This window comes from Oncorhynchus masou, chromosome 24 (genome assembly GCF_036934945.1).
Source record: "Oncorhynchus masou masou isolate Uvic2021 chromosome 24, UVic_Omas_1.1, whole genome shotgun sequence".
Classification (NCBI taxonomy): Eukaryota; Metazoa; Chordata; class Actinopteri; order Salmoniformes; family Salmonidae; genus Oncorhynchus; species Oncorhynchus masou.
Genome location: NC_088235.1, coordinates 52,940,677 through 52,953,160, shown reverse-complemented (window position 1 = coordinate 52,953,160; position 12,484 = coordinate 52,940,677). Strand labels below are relative to the sequence as shown.

Below are 12,484 nucleotides of genomic sequence, written 5' to 3'. Positions count from 1 at the left end.
CTGCAGGCCCATTCTATAAGATGATTTCCAGTTAGCATTATAGGTGGATCAGATTGTTTCATCTGCTATGACCCAGGTAACTCCATTTAGATTTGATAACTGTACCGTCAGTATTTTATAGGACTTCCAACAGGGGAACTGCACATCAAAATGTATATATCATGTCCAGTCCAAGGGAGAACTATAGCCCACCACAGCACATCCTCCAGCCAAGCTGTCAGCAATGATTGGGTTGCTTGTTGAAATCCTATATATTGTGTCACACCCTGATCTGTGTCACCCGTCCTTGTGATTGTCTCCACCCATCCAGGTGTCGCTTATTTCCACCAGTGTATTTATCGCTGTGTTTCTTGTCTCTCTGTGCCAGTACATCTTGTCTGTTTCAAGTCAATCAGCGTGTTTTTCCTGTGCTCCTGCTTTTGCTATCCTCTCTTTTTTTAGTCCTCCCGGTTTTGACCCTTGCCTGTTTTCTGGACTCTGTACACGCCTGCCTGTCCTGACCTCAAGCCTGCCTGAGTACCTCCTGGACTCTGATCTGGTTTTGACCTTTTGCCTGTCTGCGACTATTCTCCTGCCTACCCCTTTTGGAACTAATAAATATCAAACACTCAAATCATCTGCCTCCCATGTCTGCATCTGGGTCTGGCCCTGAGCCCTTTTAACATGCAGTACTGCAGGGTTTTGTTCACAAGCCAGAAGGATTTGGAATATGTGACGACCCTCCACTCTCTCTGCCGAATTCTTTTTCTTTGCTATTGTTTTCCTTAATAGGATGTCGGTGAGCGGAGCTGGGAGGGTCGTCAGCGAAATGGGACACATTTGGGCTAGGGTGTGTCCCGGGATAAATACACCTTTTCCCCATTCATTGAGGAGACTCTCTCCATGCAGACACACTGTCAGATTTTGGTTGTGACATTTTTGTGTCTGTTTTGTTTGTCTGCGTTGGCAAAACTTTCAACACCCCTCAATATCACATCTACTGTATGCACGCAACCACTCACGTATACTACTGATTACTGACTACACACACCATTGTTAATTGTATTTAAGTTGCTTCAGTTAATAAATATACGTTTGTTATTCCTTATCTCCACATTGTCTCCCTTTTTGTTACGGAATTCGAGGCGGTTCATGACAAATGTTCCACAATGGTTTTGATAACCGGTGGTTGATCAGGATGGTTGATCAGCCACAGTTTCAGTTTTAAGGGTGTAACACCAAAATGCATACACATTTGGGAAATTATGGTTTACAAGTTGCAACAGGGATAAAGCATCTAGCACAGAATCAGAGAAAATGCCAAATTGCCTTCTCTAAGCAGGCCCTTTTATCATAACCTGAAAACACTGCTGTTCTATCATCAACAAATGGTTATAGAAACTTAGAGGAAATACAGATAAGGTAGTGACCTTCATCACCCGCTACAAAGTTATAAACATCAGCTGTTACATAGTTATAAAACTGTAATAAAGGAATGACAGAAATTAAGGGATCATTGTTTCTCAATCACATCAAACAGTAGTATTCAAATCAAACAGTAGGCCTAAATTTATAAACTAAAAATAGTGCTAACATATCGCTTTCCCCTTTCCAGGGGAAAGCACGTGTTGGTGTCTACCTGCTCCTACTCACACCAGACACCTACTCACACCGGGCTCACAAATGGTTCACAGTATATGATCAATGCAATACAACAGTGAAAATAATCTGAACTCAAATACAGAAAACCAAGTGCGTGATGCACCCCATAAATCTTAGGGGGCACAAAATACATAAGGATAGCTAGGGGGTGGCCTGTAGAGGGGCCTAGGTAAGATCATTTTTTCATTTTCCAAACACCTGAAACAGCTTTTTCCTGCAATCTATAGCTTTAATCAATATGCTTAATTATATGCCAAAAAATTATATTTTTCTGCATATCTAAGCATACCTCTTGAGCGCTCTGTATCCTCATGATTGGTGGTTCTTATTTTAAAGGAACTAAATATGGTACTTGGCATATCTGCTGAAATCTGGGTAAAGGATTGAATGGAATATGATTCTTATTCAGTACATCTTGTTATTGTTTGCTTTTCTAGTTTACCAAACCTGCCAGCAGGTATGCCAGCTAAAATAGTTAGACAAGCTAGCTACTCTAACTTGATTGATAGCCTGAAATGGCTTATTGGTAGCTAGTTATGAGGTTGGGAGATCGGGAACCTGTCTGGGTTAGCCAAAGCCAACTTCATAACATTGCTAGGTGGCTAGCAGTATTAGAGAGAAACAACAACACAAACATTAAAAAGGACAAATATGAGGGGGCATGACACCGCTGCGTCATTGTTCCTTTGCCACATTTCTGGTGGCCAAACATATATCCAAAAATACACACGGCCATAGATAACCTCATTTCACTTCCAGGTTCCAAATCCTCACCTCTGCCATCTGCTTCTCTTTAACATACAGAAGAATAAGAAACCAGATGTGAAGTGCATTGAGTGTCATGAGAAAAAGCATTATTTACATTTAATAGAACTTCATAGGTTTAATTTAAAACATGTGTAGTTTATTCTAACTGAACACATTCACTGTGTCTTACTCAAAAGTATGTTTATTTATTTATTTTATTTAACCTTTATTTAACCAATTAGGCTAGTTGAGAACAAGTTCTCATTTGCAACTGCGACCTGGCCAAGATAAAGCAAAGCAGTGTGACACAGACAACAGTTACACATGGAGTAAACAATAAACAAGCCAATAACAGAAACAAGTCAATGACACAGTAGAAAAAATAAACTCTATATACAGTGTGTGCAAAAGGCATGAGGTAGGCAATAAATAGGCCATAGGAGCGAATAATTACAATTTAGTAGATTAACACTGGAGTGATAAATGAGCAGATGATGTGCAAGTAGAGATACTGGTGTGAAAAAGAGCAGAAAAGTTAATAAAATAAAAACAGCATGGGGATGTGGTAGGTAGATTGGGTGGGCTATTTACAGATGGACTATGTACAGCTGCAGTGATCAAATTGAGACACTGGTGAGTGACAATATGTTGTTTTTAAATTTTTTAAATTGCACTATAGGCCTATCGTTCTTGTCCTGACACTCCCATGAGACTGGGTGGAAGCGGAGGACGTTTCCCTCAAGTCTTCGCCATCAGAACAGTTTTTCTTCCTATCAGTTGGCCTTTCATCCTAAACTTCAGGCAGGGAGAGTTGGTCTAAGCCTTTGAATTGAGCAGATAATATGTTTGCCTTTATTTGTATCTAGGAATACAACTGACAGACACCCCTACTTCCACACCCCACTCTAGTCACACACACAAAAACAGAGATATCCCCCCTGGTAATTCAAGGAGTCAATTGGCTCACATGGATAAATGCAATAAGGTACTCTAGAAGCGAAAAAAATGACATGTTGGAAACGTTCATAATTACAAAAACACGTGATCACTTTGACAGAGGAGAGACTTGCATGAGCTCTGATGTGTCCTTCCGCTGCCAACAAAAGAACTAGCTAGCCGACTACAAAAAAACGGCAATCGGAAAAACGTACACTGTAAATCTTCTGCAATTAAACAGCTATTCTAAGAATTCACATGTATTTATTTGATAGAAACGTTTTTATTTCTAGATCTATATATTTGCGGCGGTAGGATATATATATATATATTTTTTTTTTAAACCTCTACATATATATATTTTTGTCCTCCGTTGGAAGCCATGATGGAAGCGTGAGAGAAACGCAAAAAGAAGATGCTTCCCGGAACATATGTCAAACGAGTCTGTGCAAATATTTTGTCTTTGTATAGCCATTATACATGCACATTGGAGCCTGACACTTTTTGGCAATCCATCGGCGAAGATGTTGATTCGCTAGGAGGTTTTTGGATTTTTTAAAAAGTGGGTAGCTATTGCAGCTCGCTAGATGGCTAGCTAAGTCTGAGTGGATACGGTAACTAATTACTGCTGGGCTTTCCGAGGGCCGGTAGTCTTCAAATTCGAGCGAGCGCCGGAGAGTTATCTCCTCGCTGGTCGGTCAATCACGGCGGCTTCGGTAGATCAAGAGATTCGGACCGTCTTATGCCTTACGGTTAGGCGGGAGGATTATTGTATGTATTTTTCAAGGGGGAGTTGCAAGACACATTCCAGTATTGGGAAAGTTTGGCCTGGGCGGAAGAGCAGAGCAAGGCCCGTCACTATGATCCAGAGAAAAAGCCATTCTAGCTAGCTAACGCGTTAATCCTACTCACGACGACGACCACTGCTGGCTTGTCTCACTGCGAGGAAGGAGCTGCAAAATCAAAAAAGCAAAGGGCGATCGAGAGGCAAAGCCATTGCAAACCGAAGCAACGGCAGCTAGCTAACTTTTCATAATTTGAAACCCACAGACTCCTGTCACTAGCCAGCAAGCTAGTTAGCTACAATGGCTGCGATAATAAAAGAAATGGTCAGCCGGAACAAAAGGAGATACCAGGAGGATGGGTTCGACTTGGACTTAACGTGTATCCTTTTCTTAAATAACTAACGTTATCATACAGTAAACTAGCCACGTTAGTACACCTACTGTTGTCAATGGAATATCGTTGATTGCTAACGTTAAGGTAGCTAGCTGGCTAATGTTTGCTAATTTATTGATACGACAGAATATAAAGCATGTTTGAAAGGTGGTGTGGAGCTGTCAAATGTCACGAGGTTAAGTTACTTTACAGGGTTAATGTTCCCACACAGCCATATCCCCATGTTACAGCACTTGTTTACATTAGACAAACGGACATAGCCTAGGCGGCCTCCTTTTTTAATTTAGCTAGCCAAGTTAGCTATTTAGTGTGCAAGAAACTGGGAAGGAAGTGTATTTCCTCAACTGGAGGCACACGTAGTGTATGGATCTTTTAAAAAATCTATTTCTCACACACATTAAAGATAAGGGGCATATCAGCGTCTTTCGAAAGCTTTTTAGGAAGCGATGATTATTGATGAATCTAAACGTTGAAAGAGTGTCGGAATTGTAGTTTACATGGAGCCAGCCGTGGGCGAATGCAACCGCTGAAAACCCGACATACAGAGAATGGTTTAAGAGCTTGGTTCCGATTAGCAGCCAGTCAATATTACATAACTTTATTGGTTACAAATAGTCCATCTCTAGACATGACTACTTTTCCATTAGGTAGCTACTGTAGCTTGCTAAAGTAAAACGTGGTTTCTTATTTGACAGTGCAGGGAAGATGGTTGGCTGCGTTATTAATTTGACAATGCAGGGAAGATGGTTGGCTGCGTTATTAATGTTTTCTTATCTAGCTATGAGGCATCAAACTAACTAGTGAACCGAGCTATTGATCAGATAACTAATAACACATAGAGGCTGCATTTACACAGGCAGCCCAATTTTGATATTTTGCCCAATTATGACCAATGGGTCAGAATTTGGCTAGTGTGTAAATGCAGCCTGACAGTTCTGGCACTATGGCCCAGAGGCCAATTTTATCATGGATTGAATTATTTGGCATGTTGGAAAGCAATCAATTGAATGTTTAAGACCATGCAATGCACCTTTCAAATGTCCTGCTATCCTGCTTGAAAGATACAAAATATGGTCTCATGAATTGGTCAATCTTGCGCCATGTGCTGCTAGCTGTCAAATGTGATCTAAATTAGGGTAGTGGTAATTTATCTGGCATCCTTGGGTTAAAAAAATATTTGAAGAACACTAGCGAATTCCAAAAGGGCCTCAATGCAGTTCTTTATGCACAAGTTATAATTGAGAAGATCTTAACCCAACCCCCTTCCAAAAGACACACCTACATATACAGGTTGTGGGGGGGATTAAGTGTCTTGCTCAAGGGCACAACGGTAGGCTATGGCATCTAGGATTTGATACTAGCAAACCTCCGGTTGCAAGCTCACTTCACAAAATATTTTTACAGTCGGATCCGGAATCCAATAGGCAACATGCCGGATGCTGGCTCTCCTCTCCAATCACTAAGCTACCTGCCGCCCCACATTCACACTAATAATTTCTAGAGGTTAACTTCAGAACATGTGCATATATACTGTCAAGTGAAGTTTGTGATCTAGACCTATATCCATTTTATTAACCCATAGGATGGTAGTCCCTTGCAGCACATCTCAAACCTGGCCCTGATATTGAAGACCAGTTCAAGCGAGTGCACTGAACGGGCGTGTGCTTTGAATCAGCTCGGTATGGTAAAATACCTTGGCAGAGGAAAATGCTGGAGCAACGACCAAAGACTGTCTTACAAGCTGACATCAAAGGTCAAGTTGTGACATCTTCTACCTGGCTGTTTTTTTAAATGTATATTTTAATGTGTTTAGACACTTGAGTTCATGTTGGAAATCAGGGGAGGCAGGCAAATGGGGGTGAGACGGTGGGAAGGGTGGACACGGATTGAACCTTGATCAAACGACTGAAGTATTGCATTAATTTCATAGTTTTCTCTGTTGACATGGATAATGTGCAGAATATTTGGAGAATTGTGATGCCTTTCAGAACAACTTACGCTGAACAAAAGTATAAAAACAACATGTGAAATAAAAGATCCCAGAAATGTTCCATATGCACAGAAGGCTTATTTCTCTAAAATGTTGTGCACAAATTTGTTTACATCTGTTAGTGAGCATTTCTCCTTTGCCCAGATAATCCACCCACCTGACAGGTGTGGCATATCAAGAAGCTAATTAAACAGCATGATCATTATACAGGTGCACCTTGTCCTGGGGACAATAAAAGGTTGCTAAAATGTGCTGTTTTGTCACACAACTCAATGCCACAGATGTCTCAAGTTTTGAGGTAGTGTGCAATTGCCATGCCGGCTGAAGGAATGTCCACCCGTGCTGTTGCCAGAGAATGTTAATTTCTCTACCATAATCATTTTAGAGAATTTGGCGGTGTGTCCAACCGGTCTCACAACAACAGACCAGGTGTATGGCGTGTATTTGCTGATATCAACGTTGTGATCTGGTATGTGGTTATGGTATGGGCAGGCATAAGCTACAGACAATGAACCGATTGCATTTTATTGATGGCAAAATGAATGCACACAGATACTGTGACGAAGTCCTGAGGCCAATTGCCATGCCATTCATCTGCCGACCGTCACCTAATGTTTCAGCATGATAATGCATGGCTCTGTCGCAAGGATCTGTACAGAATTCCTGGAAGCTGAAAATGTCCCAGTTCTTCCATAGCCTGCATATTTACCAGACATGTCACCCATTGAGCAAGTTTGGGATGCTCTGGATGAACATGTACAACAATGTGTTCCTGTTCCCACCAATATCCAGCAACTTCGCACAGTCATTGAAGAGGAGTGGGACACCATTCCACCGGCCACAATCAACAGCATGATGAACTCTATGCAAAGAAGATGTGTTGTGCTGCATGAGGCAAAGGGTTGTCACACCAGACACAGACCTGTTTTCTGATCTACCCCCTACTTTCTTTTAAGGTATCTGTGACCAACAGATGCATATCTGTATTCCTAGTCACATGAAATCCATGAATTAGGGCCTAATGAAAAATATTTAATTTGACTGATTTCCTTATGAACTGTAACTCAGTAAAATCTTTGAGATTGTTTCATGTTGTGTTTTATATTTTTGTTAAGTATAGTTCAGAGGCTAATGGCAGTCCCTACAGGATTTCAGTGTCTCTTTTTAATTTTTGCGGGTAAAAATGCTTGATATTTCTGTAGCAATTCAGACATTTTCAATAGCAATTTGGGACGATTGTGTCCATTTTGTCACGTGCTGATGGGGAAGGGCAGTTTGGCTTGACTGAACCATTCATTTTATGCAGTAAAAATTCATTGGTTAAAGGCCCTCTTTTTGTAATGCTACGATCAGACAGTTTTATGCGGTAATATTGCAGTGATTACTGTTGTATGCCATAATAGTAATGATGCACCGATATGACATTTTTGGCCAATAGCGATATCCAATATTTTCCTTGCCAAAAAACCCAATACCGTTAACTGATAATAAAAATTTTAGTGGCCTTTTAAGCATTCTAGTACAGTTAAATAGTTAACACACACACATGAAAGCATCGGTTTAAGGCACTGCATCACAGTGCAAGAGGCGTCACTACAGTCCCTGGTTCGAATCAATGCTGTATCACATTCGGCCGTGATTGGGAGTCCCATAGGGCAGCGCACAATTGGCCCAGCATCGTCCGGGTTTGGCTAGGGTAGGCCGTCTTTGTAAATAAGAATTTGTTCTGAACTGACTTGCCTAGTTAAATAAAGGTTCCACACACACACCACACTGACCAAAAAGTTATTTTGTTGGCATTTACATATGTCCCCATTACCAGTAAAACACAATCAAAACCTATTTATTTTACTTACTTGCTGTGCTGTTTCATTGTTCAGTTGTTTCATTCTCAACCAGGATTTCTATGGAACACTGTTTGGGTCTTTGCATGTCAATAAAGATACATGTCAAATAACACTATTTGACGTGTTAAATAAGCTTGTTGACCAATCAGAACCTGAATATGACTGCACTTCACATAATAATGTAATGCGATCATTTTTTTTACACATGTATTACACATTGATTACACTATCACTCGTATTTCATGTCACAACGATTCATCAATACGTATGCTAAGATACTGGTAAAGTTGTCTTGCACACCTACAGTGCTGTACATAAAAAGAGGCTAGCTAGCTAGCTAGCTCAAGGATGCAAATAATGTTCTTCCCCAAAAAACATAGCTACTGAAACAGACGTCTTTTTGCTATCGTAAGCTAGTTAACTATATAGCTAGGTGTCATCTAAAATAACCCTAATTTATAAGACAGTTGTTATTTGATTTATGGTGGTTAGACCCATCTATGTGAAGCTAGCCACAATAAGGATTAACAACAATAGTGGACTTTGCGGTTAGCCTTCAAAATAAAAGCATGACATTGACAGTGATGCAAATGAATACAAATAGTAGAATTATGCCATAATTGAGTAGATCAAGCTAATCGAGGTTGGAATGTTATATGCACCTGTACATAGCCCATATGTAAATAGCCCACCCAACTAACTCATCCCCATATTGTTATATTATTTTTTCTGCTCCTTTACACCCCAGTATCTCTACTTGCACATTCATCTTCTGCACATCTATTACTCCAGTGGTTAATTGCTAAATTGTAATTATTTTGCCACTGTAGCCTATTTATTGCCTTACCTCCCTAATCTTACCTCATTTGCACACACTTTATATAGACTTTCTATTGTGTTATTGACTGTACGTTTGTTTATTCCATGTGTAACTCTGTGTTTGTCTTTTTGCTTTATCTTGGCCAGGTCGCAGTTGTAAATGAGAACTAGTTCACAACTGGCCTACCTGGTTAAATAAAGGTGAAATACATTTAATAGATATATAAAAATCAACAAAAGATAATAATTTGTTCATTTGACAAATCAATTAATCACACTGGATGTATTATACTTTATAATTGCATTGGGGGCATACTTATTTTACTGTACAGTCAAACCTATGTATTGTGGATCAATGACATGGGGTATCAGTCTACTCAGTGACACCCAGAGAACATTAGCATCATAGCTCTTATTGCGCGGCTGTGAATCAACTGTGAATTGAGCCACATTTATTGTCAACCTATGTGTATTGAACACTATTCCAGAGGAAAAACAATACTGCATGGATGTTTTGGAGTCTGATAACTGAGGAGGACGTTGGGAAAAAAATATATTGAATATTGAGTATATTGTTACCCAATTTCGTTGATCCCCAATCCTTAGGTAAAGCTATACAGTGCACTATGAATGTCAATACACACAATAGGCTGACTGAGGAGGTGATTTCACAGTCACAGTCCCGCGATAATAGCTACAATGCTAATATTTGCCGAAACTCTTCACAGTTCTGTGGGGGTCACAGAGTAGGTTGATACCCCATTTCATTGCTTCACATTCCAACCGTGTTTAACATTGTCTCGTCTAAATATGGCATGGTTCCACCAATTTGTAACCTTCTGCATCACTTTCAAAGAGGTACTTTTATTTTGAAGGCAAACTGAAAATTTGACTTGTGCCTAATCCTTATAGCTTCACAACACATAACCCGGTCAGGTTGAACCTCACTAGCCAGATGAAGCTAGCTGGCATGCTTATAACGTTAGCTTTTGGCAACAGGGTTAAGTAGCTGGCTAGCTATTTATTTTCATGAACTGAAGTTCAATTTCAGTAGGCGAACAACAAGTGGCTACCTAGCTAATACTTACTCACAAGGATTCCCAAATCATTGCTAAGAATAGTGAAAATGAGTGCAGTTTCTACTGGTCATTGTTTTCAGGCAGGTTGTATTGGTGCTAGCAAGGTAACTTAATTTTTTTTTTAATTTTACCTTTATTTAACCAGGCAAGTCAGTTAAGAACACATTCTTATTTTCAATGACGGCCTGGGAACAGTGGGTTAACTGCCTGGTCAGGGGCAGAACGACAGATTTGTACCTGGTCAGCTCGGGGGTTTGAACTCGCAACCTTCCGGTTACTAGTCCAACCACTAGGCTACCCTGCTGCCCCGCTAAAGCTAGCTAGCTACCCCAGAAGTTGCTGTCGAACAAATAATGCTTTATTACCAAAGCGGTATTGTAAACACATCGTTTGTGGCTGGTGTTTGCTTGTTTGCAGACTTTTCTGTACAGCTTTGACAGTGCTACTGATAGTAGTGGTGGAACTTGGCTTGCACGTGCAAATTCAGAACACACAACATTCTATAATAGATCTGTGTTATTTGACATGTCAAATTTTAAGCTTATTTAACAAAGTGTTATTTGATGTGTATCTTTTTTTGACACGCAAAGACCCAAATGGCGTTACATAGTATGTCGTGAATCTAATAGCAGTGACACCATTACTGTGTAACTCCGGTAGGGCAACATCTGAAAAATAGCGAGCTTGGTAGTGTGTACCTGTGCTCGACTAGTCACGAAAGCCAACATCGCCCACGGCAGAGAACGATTGATTGTCAAGGGCAATGCATTCCATTATCTTGGCGTTAATGGATTTAGCTTTTGAGTTGTCTTGCGGAAATGTTCTTAATCTTTCAAATAACTGCTCGACTTGACTGCTTGATCCACACAGCAGGCGTTGTGGGCTAGGTTAGGAATGCTGTGTTGCACGTGTAGCTCAAACTTTTACATCACGTCATTACATCATGCACCTACGTTATATAGGTATGCACATCAGCTTTGACGTCGGTTTTTCACATCAGGCCGATATCGATGTTGGCATTTTTAGCTAATATCGTCCGATTCCGATATGTTCACCAACTATATCGTTTATCCCTAGATAATAGTGCAGGGATTGTTCAAATTCCAAGCCGTCATAAATATGCAGGGCTTTGTTGATTTAAAAATAAATAAAAGGACTGTACACACCTTATCTATTGTGTGGTAGGTGTTTAGCCTAATGAACTGGCTATATATATGTGACGGTTTACTGAGGAATTTGTTCAGTTAACCTACTTGTGTGACTGAGCAAATGTTCCCATAGTCTGTGTTGGGGTAGGCTATATAGTATTAAAATGTAAAGAGACCATGTTGCTGTAACGTTTTATCGGTTTTGGCATGTTGTCTTAAAGCAATATAGGCATTTTGCAGTTATGTAATGCAGTATAAGAGTTCTGGGAACAATCCTTAAAGCACCAGTGATATTGTATCAGCAATGCTGCCTGTGAGGGCTCTTCTCTAACCCACCACCTTTCCATTTTCCATAGCACCTTTTCTTTCCTGCATTCTCTTCTCTTACCCACCCTAACACTTCCCATATCATTTGCTCTCTTTCCCGCTCCTCTCTTTATCTCTTTTCCACGTTTTCCCCATCTACTCTCACTCTTTTTCTGGTGCTCCCAGCTGTGGAGTTGGCTAGAATAGGGCCCTATAAAATTCAACAATATTCCATGTGTATTGTAGGTAATTAACTACATGTATTGAACTTATTAGAAAATGAATGAATTTGCTTTGTCATAAGACATTAACAAAATGCATCTGTGATTTGTATTTTCCTGCAAAGTTTTGAAACTGCACAGAACGTGTGCGCATGTCTACACTTTGTGTAGCCGTTAACGATGATGCTAATGATATCGGTCTTCTGGTAAACATGCAAAGGCTTTCCAAAAGACTTTCTCAATTAAATGTCGCCTGGCAGAATGATATCATGATTTTTTGCATCAATCCATATATATATATGTACATATTCTTATTCATTCCTTTACACTTGTGTGTATAAGGTAGTTGTTGTAAAATTGTTAGATTACTTGCTGTATATTACTGCACGGTCGGAACTAGAAGCAAAAGCATTTCGCTACACTCGCATTAACATTTGCTAACCATGTGTATGTGACCGATAAAATTGGATTTGATTTGACATCTGAAAGTAAAATAATGGAATTAAGAAATATTTACATATTAGATAGAGCAATGTTGGAATGATGTTGACTAAAATACAGTAGAATAGAA

The 12,484-nt window shown here is 39.9% G+C and overlaps 1 protein-coding gene across 2 annotated transcripts in view; it reads left to right on the top strand.

Annotated features, from left to right (window-relative positions):
• The first annotated feature begins 3,466 nt into the window (after positions 1-3,466).
• LOC135512324 (phosphatidylinositol 3,4,5-trisphosphate 3-phosphatase and dual-specificity protein phosphatase PTEN-like) overlaps positions 3,467-12,484 on the top strand; it is a 34,221-nt gene continuing 25,203 nt past the window's right edge. For both annotated transcript variants that reach the window (XM_064934244.1, XM_064934242.1), the window contains exon 1: positions 3,467-4,488. In XM_064934244.1, coding sequence (XP_064790316.1) covers positions 4,410-4,488 — 79 coding nt within the window. In that variant the 5' untranslated portion in view covers positions 3,467-4,409. The remainder of the gene's footprint in view (positions 4,489-12,484) is intronic.